At 63.9% G+C, this 21,895-nt stretch overlaps 1 protein-coding gene across 1 annotated transcript in view; it reads right to left on the bottom strand.

Moving 5' to 3' along the window:
- Window positions 1–2,961: 2,961 nt before the first annotated feature.
- The window catches only part of PACS2 (phosphofurin acidic cluster sorting protein 2), a 24,780-nt gene continuing 5,846 nt past the window's right edge, over window positions 2,962–21,895 (bottom strand). The window contains exons 4-23 of the mRNA XM_025870422.2: window positions 21,719–21,881; window positions 21,123–21,196; window positions 20,850–20,906; window positions 19,560–19,619; window positions 17,266–17,423; window positions 15,398–15,488; window positions 15,014–15,085; window positions 14,312–14,454; window positions 13,242–13,374; window positions 12,851–12,955; window positions 12,522–12,628; window positions 12,145–12,299; window positions 11,693–11,803; window positions 11,256–11,364; window positions 7,259–7,301; window positions 5,963–6,005; window positions 5,683–5,818; window positions 4,658–4,884; window positions 4,315–4,428; window positions 2,962–3,668 (exon numbers count right to left, since the gene is read on the bottom strand). Coding sequence (XP_025726207.2) covers window positions 3,550–3,668; window positions 4,315–4,428; window positions 4,658–4,884; window positions 5,683–5,818; window positions 5,963–6,005; window positions 7,259–7,301; window positions 11,256–11,364; window positions 11,693–11,803; window positions 12,145–12,299; window positions 12,522–12,628; window positions 12,851–12,955; window positions 13,242–13,374; window positions 14,312–14,454; window positions 15,014–15,085; window positions 15,398–15,488; window positions 17,266–17,423; window positions 19,560–19,619; window positions 20,850–20,906; window positions 21,123–21,196; window positions 21,719–21,881 — 2,220 coding nt within the window. The 3' untranslated portion in view covers window positions 2,962–3,549. The remainder of the gene's footprint in view (window positions 3,669–4,314; window positions 4,429–4,657; window positions 4,885–5,682; window positions 5,819–5,962; window positions 6,006–7,258; window positions 7,302–11,255; window positions 11,365–11,692; window positions 11,804–12,144; window positions 12,300–12,521; window positions 12,629–12,850; window positions 12,956–13,241; window positions 13,375–14,311; window positions 14,455–15,013; window positions 15,086–15,397; window positions 15,489–17,265; window positions 17,424–19,559; window positions 19,620–20,849; window positions 20,907–21,122; window positions 21,197–21,718; window positions 21,882–21,895) is intronic.

Below are 21,895 nucleotides of genomic sequence, written 5' to 3'. Positions count from 1 at the left end.
AGGGAAAGGTCGGTACACGAAGGCGCTTCGGGGGGGAGCGCCGGGGGGGGGTACGGAGGCGGAAGGGCGGGTCCTCCGCGGTGGGGGCGGTCAAAGAACAGGGGCGTGGCCCACGGCGGTTCGGAGAGCCTGAGGAGGCGGAACCGAGCCCGGCGGAAGTTCCCCTGTGGCTGGCCCCGCCCCGCCGCTTCCGCTTCCGGCCTGCGCCGCGCCTGCGCTGGGGCCCAGGGGCCCCAAGGCTGGGGCCTGGTGGCGGGCTGGTGTGGAGTGTGACTCCGCGGCGCCCGGAGGGGTCTCCTGTCGGATGCCTCCCTTCTCCGCCTCTGGAGAGTCTCCGAGGCGTAGTTCAGGGCTCCTCGGCCGGAGCCCCGCCCCCCGTTCGGCCTACAGGTTCTGTACCCTCCGTGGCCCCCCGCTCCCCCGGGCGGAACCCCCCGGCCGCCCCCCCCCCCCCCGGCGCCCCCCCCACGTTCCCCCGCTCCCCCGGGCGGTGCCCCCCGATCCGTTCCCCGGGGGCGTTCGCCCGCCCGCGGAGTGCGCGCCGGGGGTGGAGCCCCGGGCTCTGCCGGCTGTGGGCCCTGGAGGAATCACACAGTAGGGAGGGAGGAAGGCCTGGGGGTGCCCCCAGGTTTATTAGTGTTGCATCAGCACCTTAAAATAGTCCACGAGGTCACATACGTGACAGATTAGAATCTGTTCCCCAAAGAGGCTATTTACATTAATCCTGTTTTCCATTTAATAAGAAAAAAAAAAACTAGCAACACGTCGTACATCCTCGAAACTAAACAATGCACGGTGAGCTGGACGGGGTCTGCAGAGACGTAGGGCGGCCCTCCTCGGCCTACAGGTTCAGGCCCCCCGCGGCGGCCGCCAAGCGCAGCCTCGGGCCCGGCTCGCGCGGGCTCCTGCGGGGGACACGCTCTCCCTCCTCCGCCCACGGAGGCCAGGTGCGGAAAGGGGCGAGGGGCAGGCATAGGAGCTCCGGCAGCCCGCAGAAGCAAGTGGCCCTGTCTCCTAACGAGGAATCTGCTCCAGGACAATGGCCAAACCCCAGAGAGTACTCTGGTCTTCCCGTCTGGGCATCCCCAAGACGCAGCCATGACACTGACTCAGGACCCTGGCCGGCCCGCCCTGAGGAGACAGTGACCCAGGGGACGGGCATGGGAGGAGCGAGGAAGCAGTGGGACCCCACCCGGCCTGGCCCAGCGAGTCCCAAGTTGCAACTGGTCACCTGGTGGGCTGAGAGCCCTTGCTGTGAAGGGGCTGCTTCTGCCCGGGGCCCACACACCTCACCCCCACGCCAGCCCCACGTGCTGACAGCTGCATGGTTCTGTCACGGATGGCTTTGGCTCCTGCATCCTCTTCCTGGGAGGGACAAAGTGCTTTTCCGTGGATCCTCAGAATAGCTCCATGAGGTAGGCAGGGGAAATGTGACCATCCCTGTTTAGCCTTTGGGGAAGCCGAGGCACGGGGGTAAGCGCAGCCCAGGTCTCTGAGGGAGTCACGGTGCCTGGGGCTGTGTGCGTGACCTCCTGGGCCTGGGGACGGTGTGGCGGGTGTGCCCCATGGCACTTAGGAACAGGACAGACCGCAACTGGGCTCTGTAGGCCCCGGGGGCAAAGGCGCTCCCCTTGCATGGATGAGGGCATAGCTATATGAAGTGGATGGGGGGGTGGGGGGGGAGGGATGGTCCCAGGAGAGGGCCTGCCCCCCATTTGGCCCCTTCCTCTCAAGTCAGTTCTGCAGCTAGAAAGTGAAGTCAGGAGCCTCACCTGTACCTCCTTCCTGCTGAGTGTGACTTTTGGAAAGGAAACTTGAGGCCCAGTGACCAAGGCCCTGAGACCCAGTGGTGGGAACCAGGGCAGGGAGGCTCAAGGTCCCAGGGCCTGCTTCTGAGGGTACAGGCCACCCGAGGCACTGGGGCTCAGGGGCCTGCACCCTGACTCCGTCTTCCAAGCCAGGGTTCGGCTTAGGGCCCCTGGTCCCAGGAGCTGTCAGGGGAGGAGTCTGGGCCCTCATGGGGAAGGCCCTCTGCCCACAGGCACCCCCGAGGCAGAGCCATACACAGGGTCAGGCCCGTGTCCTCCTGTTCCCTAACTAGCCCAGGGCCACTGGCCGTGAGGCTCATCCCCTGTACTGCCTTGGGGGAGGAAGGAAGCCGGTAGGTCACAGCTAAGAAGGGTGGGCCATTGCTCACTCCCCCAGGGGCTGACCTGTCGGTGCCATGGGCTGTTGGTGAGGCCTGTCCTCTGGAAGAACAGGACTGGCCTGCAGCCTGCCCTGCATTTGGCACTGTGTTCTGAGCATAGCCAGCGTGGCCCGCTGGATGGGCTACCAGGATCCCAGGGCCACAGCTGCCAAAGGGTGGGAACTGGTGGGCTCTTCCCATGCAGAGTGGGCTGCAGGGTTGCGGGGGAAGCCGTGGGACTGGGTTGGACTCACTGCAGGTCGGGATGTCTCTTTCCTGTTGCATGGAAAGGCAGGGGGTGATGCTACCACCCAGGGTGGGACCCAAACCCAAAACCTTGCTCTAGGGAGCGTGGCCCAGGGAGGCCAGGGCTCTGTGCCTCTTCAGGGTACCCCCAGCTGCACCTACAGGTCCGGGGGTGCCTGGCCCCTGAGGCCAGCCTGCCCTGCCTGAGCTTTCACTGGCCACGTAAGTGCTGTATGGGCCCAGACTCCCCCCCCGCCCCCGCCAGCCGGCCTGGGGGCCAGGTGGGAGGAGAAGGCTGAGTGGGCTGGGGCCAGCTGTGGGGGCCACTGTGCTTGCTAAATTTGGGGCAGGGACAACCAGCAGAAGCATAGTGATGGCTCAAGAACAGCCAGAGAGAGTGAGGCGGGTGGGGGCTGGGACGCTGGCTGGCTCTGCCCGAGCCCCAGGGGCCACTGGGACAGCGGAAGAGCACTGTCTGTTTGGCAGCTACATTATAACGTGTATTTAAAAGCATTAAAAATATCTGCTACTATAAAACCTCCACTGCCCCTCGAGGCTGGAGTTTATTGGGAACCACAAGTGGGCGGTGCTGGGGCATCTCTCGGCTGGTGGGCGGCTGGGCCCAGGCCTGGGCTGCCCGACCACCATATTCTGCTCGGGGCGCCCCCAACAGGAGGCCGGCCTTCAGCCTCTGGTCACCCAGCTCTGTGTCTGGGCACACAGGCAGCCCGTGGATCTGTGTGGCCGCCCGCCTGGCCCCAGCTCCCTGAGGAAGCAGAGTCCTGGCTTTCTGGAAGGACGGGACACAAAGGCGAGCACCCTTCTTGCGGGGGGGCTCGGGGGGGTCCTGAGGCCAAAACACACCTTTCGTGCCTCTCAGAGCTCAGCGCTGTCCACCTGGCCTCCCACCCCACCGGCACGTCTGGTTAATGAGCAGAGCAGTTAATGGGCTCCGGGGGGGGGGCAGCCTCCCCATGAGTTTCCAGGTTGAGAGCACGTTCATACTTAAGACTGTTTCTCTTTGTGTTTTTCAGGGTCTCTGTAGTAAACTGAAATGTTAACAGAAAAGCAGCTGGGCCCTCCCGGCGCTCGCCGTCCAGGGCTTTGGGGCAGGGCTAGCAGGTGGACTTGGAGTGTCCGAAGATGCAGATGGGGAAGTGCTTCACGTGGGAGGACCACTGGGCCGCCAGCTGGAAGAACTTGACGTCGTTCCACTCCACACCGTCGATGAGGACTGTGGGAACAGACCAACTGAGCCGCCCGCCCACCGCGCCCAGCACCCCCGGGGACCCCAGGCGCTCACGGGACACCTGCCGGTCAGGCCTCCCACCGCCCGCCCTCCCCTGCTTCCTGCCACCTGTGCCAGCTTCTCCCTGATTTGGGGGACCTGCTCATCCACGGCCCCCCCACCCCAGCAGGGGTCTGCAAACTGGGTTCAAACAGCCTCCGCTTAAACCAGAAAAGCCACGGAGGAAGGCGGGGCAGTTCTTGACCACAGTGGTCATCGGACTCGAACTCATGAAGAGAAAACCGTTTGGGCTCCATATTCTGAAATAACTAGTTATAGAATATCTTTTATAAAAGGTCTGAGATATATAAATCAATCTTAAAAGAATGGAAAGGATTGAGAAATTATTTCTCAGGATTTAAAAAGCTGTTCTATGTGTACAAACGCTTTATCAAAATGGGTTCGAAGCTCGAACTATGTGATATGCATTCCATAGCAAGACAAAAGTGTTTCCAGAGATGAATTTTAAAAAGCAGTCCAGCTTCCTCTGGTTTCTTTTCATATGTCAGACACCTCCCCACAGGCTCTGCACTGAAGGAAGGACATCTGCACAACTGGCCCCCCACGGGTGCTGGGCCCCGCGGGTGCTCACCCCTCAGCATGTTCTGCTGGTGCTTGGCTGTGCAGATCAGGCGGCTGATGCCCTCGATGCACTGGCTCTTGGACTCCACATCCTTGTCCTTGGTTTTCTTGGGCAGAAACATCACTAGGAGGGAGAGGGCTGCAGGGTTCAGCCACGGCCCTCGGAGCCCTGCTGTCCTGTGCCACCCACGTTCCACCGTGACCATGGCTGCCAGCCCTCCCACCTGCCGAGGTGACCTCCGCTCGCTGCTTGTGGCCGTGGTCAGAAGCGGTCCCCAGACCTGTGGCAACCTCAGGGCCTGCATGGCCACCCCTCCAGTTCCCCCAGCAGTCAGCCCATCCCCCCACCTCACCCTTCTTGTTCTTCTCCTTGGTGACCACGGTCATGGACATGGTGGGCGTGGCCGCGGCCTCGCCACTGCTGGGCAGCCTGCTGACCTGGAGAGACCGGAAGGTGCACTTGAGCGTGTTTTTGGTGGCGGGCAGGTCCTTCTTCTCCACCTCTCTCTTCCTGTCTGCAGGCAGGGCTGCCGTCCAGTAATCCACCTGCAGCCCCATCAGCTCAGCACCGATGCCCTGGCTGCAAAAAGCAGAGGGGACCTCACTCCTCTGTCCTCGCCTGGCGGCTGGCACAGGCAGGAGGAGTTGCCGGTTGGCGCCTGTGTGGCCCACTGCCGGGGGGCCGCCTGCGGCAGCTAGCCTGCAAAGGGGAGCCCCAGCCCTGGAGCCTACTGCAGTCCCTCCCTGGCCTCCGGGGACAGCCCAGTCTGTGTCTGTGGGTGGGCATGGCTACAATGCTGATGTCACCCAGGAGTACCTGGGCCTGCTGCCCGTCTGCTCTCAAACCACCCCTTTGAGTCTGGAGGGCCAAGGTCAACCAGCCTCATCTGAGGTGTGGCCTCCATGGGAGTCAGGAGCAGCCCTAGGACCCTGTGGCCCATGGGGGTGTGGGTGAGTTCTGCTCACCAAAGACCCGAGGGTGGCTGGGAGGGGCTGCTGACCACCCCGCCTCTTGGCCCCCACAGCTTCTACGCACACATCTCAGTCTCCTGAGCCCCGTCTGCGTGCAGAGTCCCCCATTCACTTATTCCATGTGGTTTCTGTCCCTAGTGCCCCCAAGGCTGGGGGGAAGGGGACAGGTCTCCTAAGCCAGCCAGGACCTGGGCCACCCCCACCCAGTGGGGCACCTGGCCCCAGCAAGCCCGTGTCTTCCCCATGGCTGTTCTGAGCGCCCCCTCTGGCCAGACCCTCAGCTCGCTGGCGTCTCAGAGGTGCGGCCACGAGTGCTTCTCAGTGCTCTCTAACCCAAGGCCCCGCTGCAGCGGGTGCGCTCAAGTCAGGATGGGGTGGGGTGCCTGCCTCGTGCGGCCCCGTTTACCTGGGGGAGGACAGGCCCCCGCTCACTGAGGGGGAGGAAGGCGGGGTGGGTGAGGCCTCCTTGGCCGCGGGAGACGTGGACGGTGGGGTGGACGAGAGCCCGCTGGAGCCCGAGGGGGCCGCGTCATCTGAGTCACCTTTGGGAAGGAGTTGGGCAGCACTGAGCTCCCCTCTGCCTCTGTCCCCCCGAGCAGCCGCGGGGGGAGGGGAGGGGCTGCCAGGCCTCCCACGGTGGGGCGCCCTCCCCTTCCTGGCCCCGTGGGCAGGGAGCGTGGGGCTACCTGACGTGGCTGAGGATGGTTCCACTATTCCAACTTTCACCACCTGGAAGGCAACGGGACGCCGGCTGGAGCAGCCTGGGGAATCACCAGCCCTCCCGCCCGGGCGCTGGGCTCCAGACAGATGCCCAGTGCTGTCTCCCCTAGGGCGCCCAGCTGCCATGCCCCACCCTGCTGGGAGCTCCAGGGTGGGGGCAGGGTCCCGGTTCTTCCTGTCCTTGCAGCACAGCGGAGCCCAAGGTGGCATGGGCCGTGGATGCATGTCCCTGTGCGGGACAGGGCTGCAGAAGCACCCTCCCAGGTCATCCTGCACACCGGGGTGGGGGCACAGAGCCCACACTGCGGCCCCTCCACAAACCCTGAGCCCACGGCTGGCCTGGTAAGAGGGACCCCTGCCCAGCTAGGGGCCTGCACCGGGCACCGCGTGGGCTGACCGGTGTGGGAGCCACGTAAAATTAAATGAAGTGACAACTTATGTCTCAGTCATGTGGGTGCTTCCAGTGTCCACAGAGGGTTTGGAGCTGCTACAGAAGGTTCCCCGAGACAGGCTGCCCTGGACTAATTCTGTCCCAAGAGGGCCACTAGCTGCCCTGACGGCTGGCCAGGGTAAGCGACAGTGTGGACATCCTGCTCTGCCCAGTGGCCCCGTCTGCCAGACTGCCCGTGGCTCTTATGGCAGATGCTAGGGCTGGAGGCCACGCAGCGAGGTTCTTGGCTATGAAAACTCACGGCAGTGGCCCAGCCAGCACGGAGCAGCTGTTAATCGTCAGCCGTGGGAGAAAGACAAACCTCCCAATTTACAAACCACACTCCCAGCTGGGCAGGCTGGTACGGGAGGCACCCCTTCCTGTCCTATAGCTGCTCCTAAGGGACAGAAGCACCCCTCTGCCCCATCCCGGTGGGACCTATCCCCACACCCTGCTGACACTGGGCGCCCACCCACAGCCGAGTCTGACACAGCCCGTGTGCCCAGGACGTGCTGAGCACTGAGCACTCGCCTCCAGGTGAACTGTGTGCTTGCACCTGTCAGCCTCCAAGCAGAGCTGGGGGCAGTGACCACCTCTGGGCCTAGCCCTACTCAACATGGGAAGGAAACAATGAGCTTTAAGATGGGGGTGTTGATTTAAAGGAGCACTCAGCTCAAATTGGTGAAGAAGGTTCTCGAACATATCAAGTTAATGCAAAACCAGACATTATAAAAAAAAGTTTGGCAGGTTGATCATTTCCCACGCAGGTAAAGCCAGCCACACAGGAGGAATGCCTCGGGTACGGCAAGAGCCCCACCAGAGAAGTACTCACCCCTACGAAGGGAATGAACTTTTGAGAGGACTCTTCGTCAGGGCTAAGAACAAGAAACACAGACAATTACCTCTCACTCCACCGGGCAGGCAGCAGCCGGGGCCTCATGCTGCCCATGCCATGCCCACACCCAGCCCTGCAGTGCCCGGCCTGGCCCTCCGACCCTCAGCTCAGCTCCCTGCAGCTGAGGTCAAGAGGCCTGTGGGAAGCCGTGTAGGAACCAGCTTCTCCAGCCCAGGGGCCTGGTGTCCAGGCCCAGCTGCCTTTCTGCTAACCCTGCAGGCCTCCGTTTCCACACAGCTGCAAGACAGCTTGCGGCATGTGCCCCAGGACCCCCCATGGGGCAGTCTGGGCTTCCTCCAGCGACTGGAGGCAACCAGAAGCCAGAGTGTGGAGGTTGTCTCCTGGACAGTCTGGGTAAAATCCACACCAGCCAGAGAGACGGGGCAGCGGTAATTTCCAGGCCTCCGGCCTCAGGGGTGGGGTGCACACACCATGCTCTGGCAGAGTGCCACCCCAAGAGCAGCCTGAAGGGGAGACTGAGGCTTCGGGGCCGTGCTGCGCTGTAGGAGGCCGGCCAGCATGGGCGGCCGTGAGGTTCTGTCTGGACCGGGCACCCCGTGTCTTCTAGGAGAGACTCGGATTCCCTGGGATCGCTGGGGCAGGCAGGCATGTCGGAGGGCCCTCGGGGGCAGGGAGGGGGCAGCAGCCAAGGGGACGCAAACCAGCATCTGAGTTCCGTGGGCCAGGCCAGTCCTGCAGCTCATCCCTGCAGCTGGCTCTGCAATGACTGGTCTCCACCACGGGGCCGGGGCCTGAGTGGCTCTCCCGGTGGGGGATGGGGTGCTCGGGCACCAGGCTCCCAGGCTGACTTTAAGAGCATCTCCTGGCCTTTGGGAAAATCCCCCGGGCAGGGCCAGTTCTGGGCCTCCTGTGGCCTCAGAGAAGGGGGACGGGGGGCGGGGGGCGCCTCCTTGCCCCAGCTTTTCCCTGGCTCTCAGGCCATCCCCCAGCTCTGCTCCTGTGGGGAAGGAGGCGGGCGCCTGGCCAGTGCTCCCCAGGCAATGTGCCCCGGGGCCGGCACAAAACGCACACCTGGCGCCCAAGGCCGGTCCAGCAGGAGGCACTGTCCTCACCCTGCGGCACAGCACCCACACGAGGGGACCAGGCTGGCAGGCCCCTGGGCGCCACCTGGACACAGGGACCCGTGGCCTCTGCCCTGGCACTGCCCATCACACCGGAGGACAACCTGGCAAGTTTCTGGATAAAAGAACCTACAGATTTGGGCCATCCTGCTGAATATGGCCACATCCCCAGCCTTTCTGACCTGAAGGGAACAGAGTTCATCCACAGATAACACAGCAATTCGAACCCCGTGCCCAGGCTGGCTTTCGCATGCAAGGTCCTCATGGGCCCCCGGCCAAGGGCGGGGGAGGCTCCGGCCCACAGGGGTCCAGGACCCTCCCCATGAGCAGCACGCAGGGAGGCAGGTGAGGGCCTGGCGGGGCCGCGGGGGAACGCCACCATACAGGGATGCTGCTGGACTCTGAGAAGCCAAGCCGAGCCCGGGCCATGCAGACAACATTCAGCACTTGACACACGCCCAGCGGGACAGGGGTGACACCGGCTTGCCACTGAGACCTCGCCACCTGAACTCTGGACGCAGAGGGAGCACGCGTGTCTTGGGTGGGGCACAGGTCAGAACTCCTAAGGCTCATACGTGTGGCTCCATGGTGGGGGCCCCTGGGCCTGTGGCTCATGAGACCATGTATGGGGGGGCACAAACGTGCCTCAGCTCAACACTGGGAGCACAGAGCTGGGAGGGCACTGAGAACATAGTGCCCTGGACGTCAGCCCACCCCCAGGCGCCCCCAGGGAGCTGTCGGGGCCGCACACCGCAGGTGTGGTCTGAGGTCAGGCCAGGAGCTGCGTGCGGTCTGGACCCTCCCTGCAGTGCTCCCATGGGAGCAGGAGGAGATGGGGCCCCGAGGGCCATGTCCACCGCCCACCCTCTCCTGGGCCTCCTGACCACTCTGTCCTCTGTCACAGCAGACAGAGATGACCTGCTGACCTCCCGGTCCCGGGCTCTAAGGGTGGCCAACACACTGGGCCTTCCTGGGGCCCCAACCCAGGTGCTGGTGCCACCACTGTGACGCAGAGGTGGGCGTAGGAGGCACGGGACGAGGGCCAGGGTCCCCTAAAGCCCGGGCTGGAGAGACGAGGGGCTGGTGCCAGGCAGCAAAGCAGGCTGCAGGCGTCCGCAGCATGGCGCCCAGGGCGGCTTGAGCAGTCACGGGGCACTCCTCGGCTGGTCTTTCTTTAGCTCACAAAGGCTCGTTTAGCAGGACCACGTAGGGACGCAGACCCCTCCTCCTGGTCTGTCCAGCAAGGAGGCTGCCTGGGGCTCAGCGACCCTGGGCTGGCGGGCTTTCCCAGGAGAGAAAGAAGCCAAGACCCAGGGTGGAGCGGTGCCCCAAGGGGGGCCCGGCAGACAGGCTGCCAGGACAAGAAAGGGGAACCCCAAACGAAAGGGCAGCTCTGGAGGCGCCTCGGAGTGTGGCTCCCAACATGTAGGTTTTCAAGGGAGGAGCCACCTGGTGGTGAAAAGCCCCTCACTGCACGTGGGGGTCTTAGCGGTCTGGCCACCTGCCCAGTTGAGCCACAAAACTCAGCCGGGAGACCCTCGGTGCCGTTCTCTGCAGCCCTGGGCGCAGGACCCAGAGCCAGGCTGGGAGTGTGTGCCATCCGGTGGGCCCCCCACCCTTTGGCCTGCACATCCCCACGTGCAGAATCGGCAGCAATGAGTCCGGTCATCAGCTACAACGTGGTGGGACAATAGTCCACACACAGCCAGTGTGGCATCAGTGGCCAGTGGCTCGTGGTAAGACCCCAAGCACCTGCTTCTACTGTAAGAGGTGGTGCCCAGGACTTCAGAAACAGACACTCACAGGGGCAGTCAACTTGGCCGCTTCTTCAGCTCAAACTCTGGACTGCGCCAGACAGAGGACAGCCTGCCCTTCGAGCTGGGTGGGGGCCAGAGAGCAAAGTCCTGGCTCGGGGCACCCACCCGCCTGCCGCTCGGTGGAGGGCCCTGCCTGACGGGCAGCAGGGTACGAGATGCCCCCCAGCTGCTCATACTGCTAAACAGCCCTAAAGACCAGCCTGGGGACACAGGGGCGCAGACCCAGGGACAGCGGTACCTGAGGGTAAAGTCAAAATGAAAGTTCTTTTTCCTTTTCAGAAAGCCACCAAAAGAGAAAACACAGACATGTTATTAAGTGCTCAGCACGCATGTCCCGGCGTGGCATGGCCGCCCGGCTTCCAGCTCGGGGCTTCCATGGCCGCTGCGGCTCGCCAACACGTCAGCTGAATGTCCTACCCCCACGCCGGGAGAGCCGCAGAGCATCCCGCGGACGGGAGCCCAGACGCTTCGCAGAGTCGGCCCTTCAGCCCACCCTCCCTGCCTGGCTGTCCACCCTTGCGGGCCCGGCAGCCAGACCTGCGCCCAGCCTTGGCAGTGGCCCCCCCACTCCTGCCCACTGTCCTGCCCAGGGTCAGGGCGAGAACGTGTCTCTGGGCCTGGGAAGCCCAGGAGGTTGAAGGAGCCCAGGCCTGCGTTCCCGTGAGCAGGTCACCACTAGGACGGGGCCGCATGATAGTTGATCCTTTAACCTTCATTATGGGAAATTCCAACATACAAAATAGAGAAAGATTGACCAGCGCCTTCTAACCAACTCAGAGGAGGACCTGGGGCTGCCAGGCCCGCTCACGGCATACCCCCCAAGCCCAGCCTGGGTTCCGTCCCTTGGCCAACCAGGTCTGTCCCTAATGACCATCCCGACGAGCCCCCTGGTGCTGCCCGAAGGCTCTGAGACCAGCAGCAGGCAGGGAGGCCCACAGAGGGCCGGCAGCTGTGGGCGGCCTGCGTCTGCGGTGTGGAGCCGGTGCCCCCGCCCTCCCGCACACACTGCCCTGCCCCCAGGGCCCAGCGAGGTACCTCTTCTGCTTGTAGGTCAGCATGGCTTCCGCGATGGGCAGCTGGTGGGCACAGTTGGCACCTGCGATGTACTGGGTGATCCTCGACACAATGTCCGGCGTGTCCTGCACTGCACGAGAGGGCCGGGCAAAGTCCGTGGGGTGCCACACTCCCCTCCCACCCCACATGGTGCCCCCAGGGCCGCCCAGCTCCCAGCCTGGGAGCAGTGGGAATGCTGGGGGCAGCTGAAGGGCCCCCCCCTGCCCTCATGGCTCCTCTGGATCCCTGGGAGCCCTCGTCCGGGGCCCCCGGGGCCAGCTAGGTCTGAGGCCCATGGCGGCCAGTGGGGAGCACCAGGCTGAGGCCCCACTTCTGCTCACGGAGGCGTGGCAGCTCACGGAGGCGTGACGGCAGGATGTGAGGGCAGCCCTACCCGGCCGGCTGGCCCCAGGCCTCACCGGCACTCTGGGCCTCCAGCTTGTTGAACAGGTCTCTCCAGGCCAGGTCCTGGAAGAAGTTGTTGTAGCGGTAGTCCACGGAGCCCAGGTACCTGGCCACGGGGTGGGAACCTGCGAGCCCAGGGGAGAGGGTCAGGCTGCAGAGCCTGCTCTGTGGCCCCTCGAAGCCCCTCCCTGCTCCTGGGGGCAGGGGCACCGCTGCAGACCACAGAGGGTGCTGGGGTGCCAGGCAGCCCCTCCCCTGGGACCCGGCGCCTCCCAGTAACATGTCGTGCAAGCCACAGATGCAAAGCCACGTTCCACGGGGTTTGATCATTTACAAGGATTTGCAACCACCCTGCCTTGCTTCTGACAGTGGCATCGAGTTAGCCCGACGACGGGGTGCGGGGCCCCAAGAGTGCCCAGCGCAGGGACAAGCGCTCCACGCCTGTCCCCCCGCAAAAGCCCCTCACCCAGCGGGATGATGAGAAAGCGCATGTAGCCCAGCCAGTCGGGGGTCTTGTGGGACAGCTGCTCCACGAACAGCCGCAGGACAGCACTGAGGTAATGCTGCGCTCCCGCCACGGCTATCTTCACGGGGGTCGGTGGCTGCGAGTTACAGTTGCAGCTGCGGCCCCGAGGGCAGGACAGAGGGGACAGATGCCTCAGGGAGCCGCGCTTGCAGCCAGGTCCCCCCCCGGCCACAGGGACCCCCCCCACCGCCCAGATCTGGACGGAAGATGGGCCTGTGGGTGGGCACGTCTGCAGCCGCCACTGCCCCCGGGACACAGCCCCAGGTGAACCTGGGATGTAGGGACCCCGACAGACGCCCCGTGGCAGCTGGACTCACTATCTCTGTATCCTCGAGACGATGGTGCTGAAGGCCGCCTGGACGTCAGCGGCAGAGCATGTGCACACCACGGGGAGCGTGTGCTTCTGCAGGACTTCCGACAGGAACTGGGGCGAGGGCGTGCGTGCGCGGAGTGAGCCTCAACGCTCCACCCAGCCTCCCGTCAGCGCCACCAAGCGTGGGCTCTCCCCCCACAGAGAGGCCACCCCCCCGCTCCCCCTGCAGAGAGGACATCCCCCGCTCCCCCCGCAGAGAGGACACCCCCTGCTCCCCCCGCAGAGAGGACACCCCCCACTCCTGCTGCAGGAGGACACCTGGCTCCTCCCCACCTGCCCCTGCCAGTCAGAGGTGTTGACAAGAATGATGTTTTCAGGGAGCTGGTCATCAGAGATGAGTATGTGGTTTAACTGGTCATACACGGTCTTCCTGGGGATCTGGAGACACAAGGCCCATCCACACTGGTGGGAGAGGTGCTGCAGCCCCTCACCTGTCCAGCTGACCCCCACCCCCCAGCAGCCCATCTAGCAGTGGGCAGGAGAGGCCGGCCCTGTTCTTGCTCAAGAACTCGGCTTTCCACTGGACAGGGGTCACTGGGCTTAAAGCACCATGGGACCGTCACAGCCCGCAAGGTGGCCGGGCCGCCTCCCCCTTGAGCTGCCAGCACTGGGTCAGTTCTGGGCAGCCGTGGCCTCTGCCCGTGACCTGTCCTGGAGTGCGCACCTGCAGCTGGCTCCTTGTGTCCGGGCAGCGCTCATTGTCCAGACTGTTGGCCCGTTCGTTCTGTGGCCGCGCAGGCTGCCGCTCCTTCAGGGATGTGCTCCGGCCCCGGCGGCCAGCCTGCTTCCCCTCGGACCTGCCAGGGAGCAGCACAGGCTGGGGCAGGCCCATGTGCTCGCCACCCCAGGGAAGGGGGCTGCTCAGCAATGGGGCCGTGGTGGGTTCACAGAGGGTGGCAGGGCAGGTGGCAGGCAGTGTGGGCTCCTCTGAGGGCAAAGGGCTGACGTGGAGGCCACGCGCACACTAGGCACATGCGCTTTCCACATGGGCATAAGGCCTGATACAACACGTGAGTGCTGGCAGCACGGAACCCAGGAAGGGGGCTCCATTGTCTCCCTGCAGAAGGCCCCAGCCCAGCAGGTCTCAGGGCAGGAACGCAGGTCCTGGGGGGAGCGGTAGTACGTGGCCACACGTTGTGGTACAGAGGGCGCTGGGAGTTCAACCAGGTGCCCAAGGAAGGTGAAGACAAGACAGGCTGGGGAGCACGTCCTGGGGGGGGCTCAGAGAAGACCCCCAGGCTGACGGAGACGGCAGTGGGGGCAGGTAAGAGATGCTGCGGGAGTGTCCTCCACTGGGAAGCTGCCCGGGTCCTTGCCACCCAGACCCCCACCTCTGTGATGCCCACCACGAGGGGCAGGGTCCTGGCCCCGCAGAGCTCCCATGCCGGACCCAGCACCACTGCCCGGGGGCTGCTGTGCTTGACCACACTGGACTCTGGGCCCAGCTGGGCACACTCCTCCTGCACCAGGGCTACACTGGTCCACAAGGTGCCAGTGAATGGTGCCAGGGGCAGGAAAACGTGAGATGGGCAGCTGGGGCCACACCTCAGCCCCAGAAGGCCTGCTGGCAGCTAGCTACAAACAGGGGTGTGTGGGGTCCCATGTGGACCTCTGGGGCGGGCCCTGAAATCTCTGTGCTTCTAAGTGAGTCTCATCCAGTCATGGGGCCCTGCCCGCCACACTGGCTTATGTGGGTGATGCCTGGCCAACAGCCTCCCCAGGGCATCCTGTCACCTGGTGGAGGGGATGACGAGGGACTCCGTCTTGGCGATCCGCCCGCTGGGCGGCAGCCTCTCGGTGAACATGTCCAGAGCAGAGGTCTCCGCCTCCGGGCTGTCCTCGGGCTGTGCGGGCTGCTCCCCGGGGGCGGGTGTGCTCTGAGATGCACAGAAGGGGGCCCGATGGTAGGCATGTCCTGTGGAGCCTCCCCTCGGGGGCCAGTCCCAGGCCCGAGGAGCCCCTGGTTTGGGTGGGGTTGTGTAGGGTTGCTTCAGGCTGACAGCTCTCCACATGCAGCACAGACATGCACTCCGCTGAGGAGCCGAGCTGACCTCTGCTTCCAACCACGGGGCTCCCGGTCCTGGCTGCCAGGGGAAACCAGTACCAAGCCTCCCCCAAACCTCCCTAAAACCTGCCCTGCAGCCCAGGACACTTTCCTGGAGAATGCCCACGAGGGCAAAACAGGGATCAACTATAGTGTTCACGGGGCCTGTGCTCAGCAAAGCAGGGGGACACCCCCTGTCCTTCCAGAACTAGAGTGATTCCGGGGGACCCTGACCATCCCTTGGGGTGGGGGTGAACCCCGGGGCGCCCTCATCGTGGTCTGTGCACTGGTCCTGGGAGGGGTGAGCTGAGGACCCCCATGTCAAGGCCTATCCTGAAGGCAGTAAGTGGACTCTGTGCTGGACCCAGTGCACATGTCCCGCGCCTGCTCACGTGGGTCGTGTCGGAGATGCTGTCGCTTGGCTGCTTGCCTCCCAGGGCTCGAGTCTTCTCAGGCACGTCAGCCTGTGTGGACAAGATGGACATCAAGATGTGTTCAATGGTGGGCATAAGGCTGGCTCACCTCCGGGCAGGGGGCTTGGGGGCAGCGAGGGATGACTGGCCAGGGCTTTCTTAGACCATGGGTGTAGGGTCACCCCAAGACAGGCATGTGGCATTGGGCAGGGGATTCCAGCCACATACAAACCCAGGAGCACAGTGTAACACCAAGTGTAAGTAACACTCTGAGCGACCCAGAGAGACGGGGAGGTCGGGACAGCCCACTCTTGTCCTGAGGTCCCACCAGGAGGGAGGGGCTGCCGGGTCTGGCCTGCTCACGGGACTCGGAGGCTCCTTGTGGCTCCGGACACTGTGGATGCTCCCGATTTCCGTCTGCGAGCTGGAGTGTGACAGCCCTTCGAAGTAGGGCCTGGGTATGGGGATGGAGAGAGGTCACGCTATAGGACCCTCCCCACACTGAAGGGTCGGCCACTGTGCTTGTGGCATCTGGCAGCCATGCAGGGCTGGGGACCATGGCCCAGGGGAGGATGCTGAGCACCACGCAACCTGCAGCCCTTCTCGGCCCCTCCACCGGCTTTGACATCCGCAGAAAACCTGCATCCCTGAAACCCACCACCCCTGGCCTTTACCCTGGGCAGGGCAGCCAGCGATTCGGGTGGGCGACTCCACCAGCAGGAGGCTGGGGAGCCTCAGGCCCCATGGCCAGCTCGCAGCAATACAGGGACGTGCTCAAGGCCGCCACAAGGGTGCCATCTGCAGGATCCAGTGACCCCAGGCCAGCAGGCCAAACACCCTGCCCCCAGCAGACAGCCAGGCGGCGGGGGGGCTCAGACTCAGAGACTCAGAACAGTTCAGGCTGAAATGGTGGGCGGGGCTCCGGCAGTCTGGTGACAGAGCCCCCCAGGGACAGGGAAAGGTGAGGGCAGGGCCAGGGCTGGAGATGCCTAAGCCCCGCCCCCTGGGACTGTGAGTACCAGCTGGCCCACGACCAGCCGAGGTGACCCCACGGACAACAGACGGGTCAGCCAGCGGCCGAGGTGACCCCAGGGACGACAGAGGCAGAGACCTGTTCCGTGAAGGCAGCAAAGCCCAAGGTGCCTCGACGGCCTTGCCAGCTCTGTTGGTGGGCGGAGGGGGCTGCTGGCAAGACACGGGGTGGGCTGAGCCTGTAAGTGGACCCCCCAAGCTGCATCTGCAGCGAAGGCCAGTGGCTGACACCTAGACCAGAGCCTACGGATGCCACAGGTGTGCCCACACGGGACTGGCCACAGTGGGGCGGCTGGAGGTCAGCAGCTGCACAGAAAGCCCACCCTCCCCATGGGTATCTCTGTCCCACTGACTCCTATCAAAGAGTTAAGGGGCGCCTGGGTGGCTCAGTCGGTTGAGCGTTGGCTCAGGTCGTGATCCCAGGGTCCCAGGATGGAGCCCTGCATCGGGTTCCCTGCTCAGCAGGAAGCCTGCTTCTCCCTCTGCCTCTGCCTCTGCCCCTCCCCCCCACTCCTGCTCGTGCTGTCTCAAAACACACACACACACACACACACACACACACACACACACACACACACACACGAAAGCATTAAAAGCAAAGCCAGAATGCCACAGATCTTCTGGACGCCAATATGGCCCCCACTTGGCTGTTCGGTCTCGTGGGCCAAGCCTCCCCTGACCCCAAGCCCGGGGCCTCCTGCCCTCTCCTGCCCCAGCCAGGATGACACCTGGCTCCTGGGGGACAGGGATGCTCTGCAGTCCCCAGCTCCCCATGTCCCCAGTGCACAGAAGAACCCCACGGCCCCCCACCTGCTGGCTGCCTCCTGTGACAGGTGCCGCACTCGGCCCAGCCGAGACCCTGGGAAGACGGCCTTTCCCAGCCAGAGCTCTCGCCCCTCCACCTCTGACACCACGACCTCTTGCAGGGATGACCCCAATGCCTCCTAACCGGTCTCCTGTCTTCATGCTCCCAGTGATTCCAGAGAGATCTTTCCAGAATGTAGCCGTGACCCTGTCACTCCACTCCACAAACACCGCAGACCTGGGCCGCCCGCTAGGATGCACATCCACCCCCCCGACCCAGAGCCCATGTCCCCAAGTGCATGATTCCCTGTGGCCCCTGCAACATGTGGGACGGCATGGGTGTGCCTGCTGGGGCCTGGGGCCAGGCGGCAGACGGAGGTGGTGGGTGTGCTCACCTGAGCTTTGGTTTGGGGGTGCTGAGGACACTGTCATCATCCTCCAGGTCTGGGCCACTGTCACTGGGGTTCTCCATGTCCAGCGTGTCATACAGAAGGTCCAGGTCCTCCTCTGCCTCAGGGACATGCTCTGCAGGGTCCTGCTCTGAATCCAGGACCTAGAGGGAGGTCAGACGTGTGAGGGCTGGTCTGGGGGTTCCCCTTAGCAGGACAGATGGCAAAAAGGCATGGAGCCACCAATCACCCTCTCTCCGGCATGTGCCACCAGCCCAGTTCTGCCAGACGCTGGGGTGACCTCTAGGACCTCCAGTCACCGGGTGCCGAGCACGGCACAGCCATTCTGCCCCTTGTGGCTCCTACTTCAACAGAGAAATGCACGGCAGGAGTGCAGGGCAGGGAGCCCAGCTGGGACAGGCCCGCACTGCGGTCAGGGCTTGGGATGCCTCCCTCCCCAAGGCCTCCCCGCCCTCTCACTGTCCCCCCCAACCCTGAACTGACTTCCGTCCCCATGCATGGGCCTCCTCCAGAACGTCACAGAAATGGTTACGCAGGTACAGCCCTCGGCATGGGGCTCCTCCCACTCAGGCACGCCTATCAGGAAGCGTCTGCACTGTTTGCCTCCGGTGACGTCCTCGTCACCACCTGCCCGCCCGCCCCTGAGCGTGGGCTGGGTCTAGCTGGCCACCAGTGGATGGACGCTCCAGGCTTTGCTGCCACAGACGAAGCTCCTGGGACTGTCTGTCCCTCAGTCCTCATGTGGACATCCTGGATCTCACGGGGTGAGTACCAGGTGCGGGACCGCTGGGGCGACCACTGGTTAAGTGTGAAGTTGACAACTTGGAGGAACTGCCAGGTTGTCTTCCGCAGCAGCTGCCCTGTGGGGTGTTCCCGTCAGCCCTGCAGGTCTGGCTGCTCCCCCCGACGTCGGCGCCCCCACACTCTGTCCTGCGAGGTCACGCCTACCCTCTGTGGCCTCAGGAGGTCGCCCTGCAGCTTCTCAGGGGCTTGCTGGCTATCCAGGTCCCTCCTCAGAGAAAACCTCTAGTCCAAGCCTCTGACCAACTCTTGAACTGGGCAATTAATTTCTCTCTGGATTGTCTCTTTATTTGGGGCTGTAAGGGTGCCTTCCATCTTGTGGGCACAGGTCCCTCACGGGAACTATAATTGGCAAAGACCGTCTACGTGACTTTTCATCTTCCTGATGGCTGTTCAGAACACAGAGGCGTTTATGTTTTGATGTGGTCTGACTTACCGTTTCCCTCTGGCGGCTCGTGCGTCTGGTGTCCTGTCTAAGCCACATGGCCCGGCCCCTGGGCGCCAAGATCACTCCCCTGAGTTTCGTCGTGGAAGCACTCACGTTTAGGTCTTTGATCCGTTTGGAGTTAATTTTGTACATGGTGTGAGGTCCTTTTGCATGTGGACACCTGGCTGTACTCTGTCACCTTCTGCTGAAAAGCCTACTTTCCCCCATTGAGTGGTCTTGGTATCCTTGTTGGAAACTGACCTCTAGTCTCTTGCGTGGTCTCGATTACCGTACCTCTTAGAAAGTGTGAGTCCTTCAACTTTGTTCTTTTCCAAGACTGTTGTTTATTGCGGGTCCCTTGCATTTCTGTGCAGGTCTGGGGACCAGCTGGTCTGCAGAGAGGGACCCTACAGAAGCTGTGGACGGATCTGGGGGGGCTGAGGCTGAGACAGGTCTGTTTCCAGCTCCAGCGTCTGAGAAGAGCCGCCGCCACGCCCGCAAGACCCTTCACGTGTGTGGACGAGTGGCCGTCACCTTCTGTGCAGCCATAACCACGTGTGGCGGTGACACGGGGACACTTACATGCCACCTCTGCTGGGTGGATCCAGGACTGCGGGCCAACTCTCTTACACCCGCGTTAAAAAGAAAACTGAGGTATTTTTCTTGGGGTTATGAAAGTTACACAAACCCATCCTAGCAAATCTGGAGAGTGGAAAACAGCTAAAGGAAGAAAGCTGCAGGTCAGAGCGTGTCAATGGGGGGCTGTGCGTGCGGCGGCGGGGGCGCGCAGAAACTCACCGAGAACGGCCCCAAAATACGCTCAACTTAGAATGACACAAAACACAAAACGCATGGTCACACCCCCAAATGACGTCCAGCCTCCCCCCGGGTCTGTCCCTGGGGCTGTGATTGCAGACACGGGCTGGCAGCCTCGGCTTGGCCCTCGAGGTGCCCCGGGGGTGGGACGGTCAGTGGCAGAGCCAGGACGAGGCCCAGATGCCTCCAGAGCCCTGGTCTCACAGGACGCCACGGGCCTGGTGGGGTCACTCACCTCATCTGACACTTTGAACCTCCGCAGCAACGCCACGACCTTCTGCTTGAAGTTTTGTTGCTGCAAGACAAGCAGGACAGACTCAGAACCCAAGGGGCCAGCTTCCCTTGGGGGGACGTGGCAGGCTCGGCAGGAGGGAGGCACGGTCCCCACGGCTCGCGCGAGCCCCGCTCTCGGCAGCCTGCAGCGCCAACCCCTTTACAAGCATTTGACACCATAGCTGCGCTTGGATGTAGGACCAGACCAGGGAGGAGCCGGAGGAAAGGTGTGCGCTGTCTCTCCCTCCAGAGGCCTCCATGTGAGCAAGGCTGCCGGCCCTGCCCGAGGCACCACCTCACCCCAGCGGGACTCAGGGCTGGGCACACGGTGTGCAGGTGGATGGCAAGGGCTCAGAGGGAGCCCAAGCTCCACCGTGCCCAGTGCTGCCCTGGGCCTCAGAGGCTGAGCTCTGGCCACTGAGTGAGGCAGCTGCCCCTAGCCCCCCTCAAGGGGGTGACCCTATAAAGGACTCCCACATCCCCTCCACAGGTGTCAGGCTCCTGAGCCTGGAACCAGGCTCACACAGGTGCTGCCATGCCCCACCCACTGTACCGGGACCAGGCCCAGGCCTCCCAGCATTGCCAGAGGAGGGGGCAGAGGTTTCTGGGGCTGGGCTTATGCCCCAAGGGTTCCGTGGCCACCCACTGCGCAGCCTGGGCCTGGGGCCACGGCCCCGCACACAGGAGCAGCTTGGCCCTGGGAACTGTCCCGGGGCTCTGTGCCCAGTGGCGGGCGTTCTGTGATGGGTAAGGCCTCCGCCTGGAGCTTTCCTCCTGGAGGAGAAGCAGGACGGCCAGAGCCCGGGGGCCGCTGTGCTGGGTGAGCCAGACGCTGAGCAGAAACGAGGGGCTTGTCTGGGCACAGGCGGGAGGCGGACAACCTCCCCAGCTCTGCTCATGGAGCAGCCTGAGCAGGGCGGCCGTTGTCCCACCTCCTCCCTGCCCTCTGGGCCAGGGGCAGCCACCCAGGATGAGCAAGAGGACCCCGCCAGTGAAGCTTCCCGGGTCGATGACCAGCACCTCGTAGCCCACCCGCCAGTACAAGGCCACGGGGTCTCCCTGCCTTCAAGCCCCACGAAGAGGCTGGGCCTCAGGAGAAGCCAGCAGAGCCAGGCCACGGAGGGGGCGTGTCCCGGGATGGCCACCTCCCATCCCGACGCCCAATCTGGGGCCCCCAGCCCCCCAGCCCCGCCCTTCCCCAGTGTTAGTAAAACCAGTTTCCACCGACCCTGGTCATGGACGCCGTTCTTACTATCGATCGCCGCTGCTTCTTGGGTTTCCCCACATCGAAATCCTCCTCGTCCAAATCCTGGGAGACAAGCACAGGGGCTGGCAGAGGGCACCCCCAGAGCGTCTGCGGGTGCGCAGCGGGACCCCGGGGCGCACACAGTGGGCCAGCTCCCAGCCTCCACCCCCTCTTGGCGCCGCCCTCATTCTGGCAGCTCCGGGGTCCCTGGCCGTTCACACCCCGAGCTTCTGGGGGCCCACACGGCCTCGCGGTCCTGCGCAACGGGCCCTGGGTTACCTGCCCTTGTACGGCATCGTCACTGGCCTCCTGCTCAGAGGAGAAGCTCTCATACTCCTCCTCGGAGTAGTTATCTATGGAATGGGCAAACAGAAGGGGGAGCACCTTGAGATTCCGACTGGTGTCCCGGCGATGAGGCGGTGGCCAGAGGGCGGGCCCCTGGACCTGCGGGGAGCCACGCACAGCCCCCTGCAGGTAGACATTGGGGAGGGGGCAGGCCAGGGCTTCTCACTCCCACAGTGGCCCCTACGGACCTCAGGTGCTTCAGCTTGGATCTCAGGCCCAACCGGGTCCCCTGCGTGCCCTCCCGCACCTCAGGGGGGCAGCGGCCACCACCGCGACGGTGCTGACAGCCGCGCCAGGGCCTGTGCCCAGACCTTGGAAGCCACTGCAATCTAGCCCATGACCTCTTGCCTACCGCTGAGCTCGCACGCCTGCAGCCCAGGCTCCCAGAGCGTACACAATGCTGCTTGTGGAGCGTGCTCACTCAGCCCAGAGAAACCCGTAAACCCTCGTGGGTCCCTCCCCAGCTTCTCAGACCCAGAAGGAAGGGGGCCCGGAGGCAGCCAAGTGGAACGCCCTGCAGCTGTACTCACCTGCAGACTTGGCCTTGGGTCCTGCCTGCATGGCACTGTCCTCGTGGTCAATGGGCTGGCTGGACAGGGAGAAGATCCAGATCTCGGCCACCTTGACTGAGGCCTCCTTGATGCTGCTGCAGAGGCTCAGCACCTGGCCGCCCTCAGAGGGGTGCTGCATCACCTGGGGGCAGGGCT

This window comes from Callorhinus ursinus, unplaced genomic scaffold (assembly GCF_003265705.2).
Source record: "Callorhinus ursinus isolate GAN/ISIS: 27379988/994484 unplaced genomic scaffold, GSC_fseal_2.0 scaffold8, whole genome shotgun sequence".
Lineage (NCBI taxonomy): Eukaryota > Metazoa > Chordata > Mammalia > Carnivora > Otariidae > Callorhinus > Callorhinus ursinus.
The sequence above is the reverse complement of the archived record's forward strand: the minus strand, read 5'-3'. Positions and strand labels throughout refer to the sequence as shown.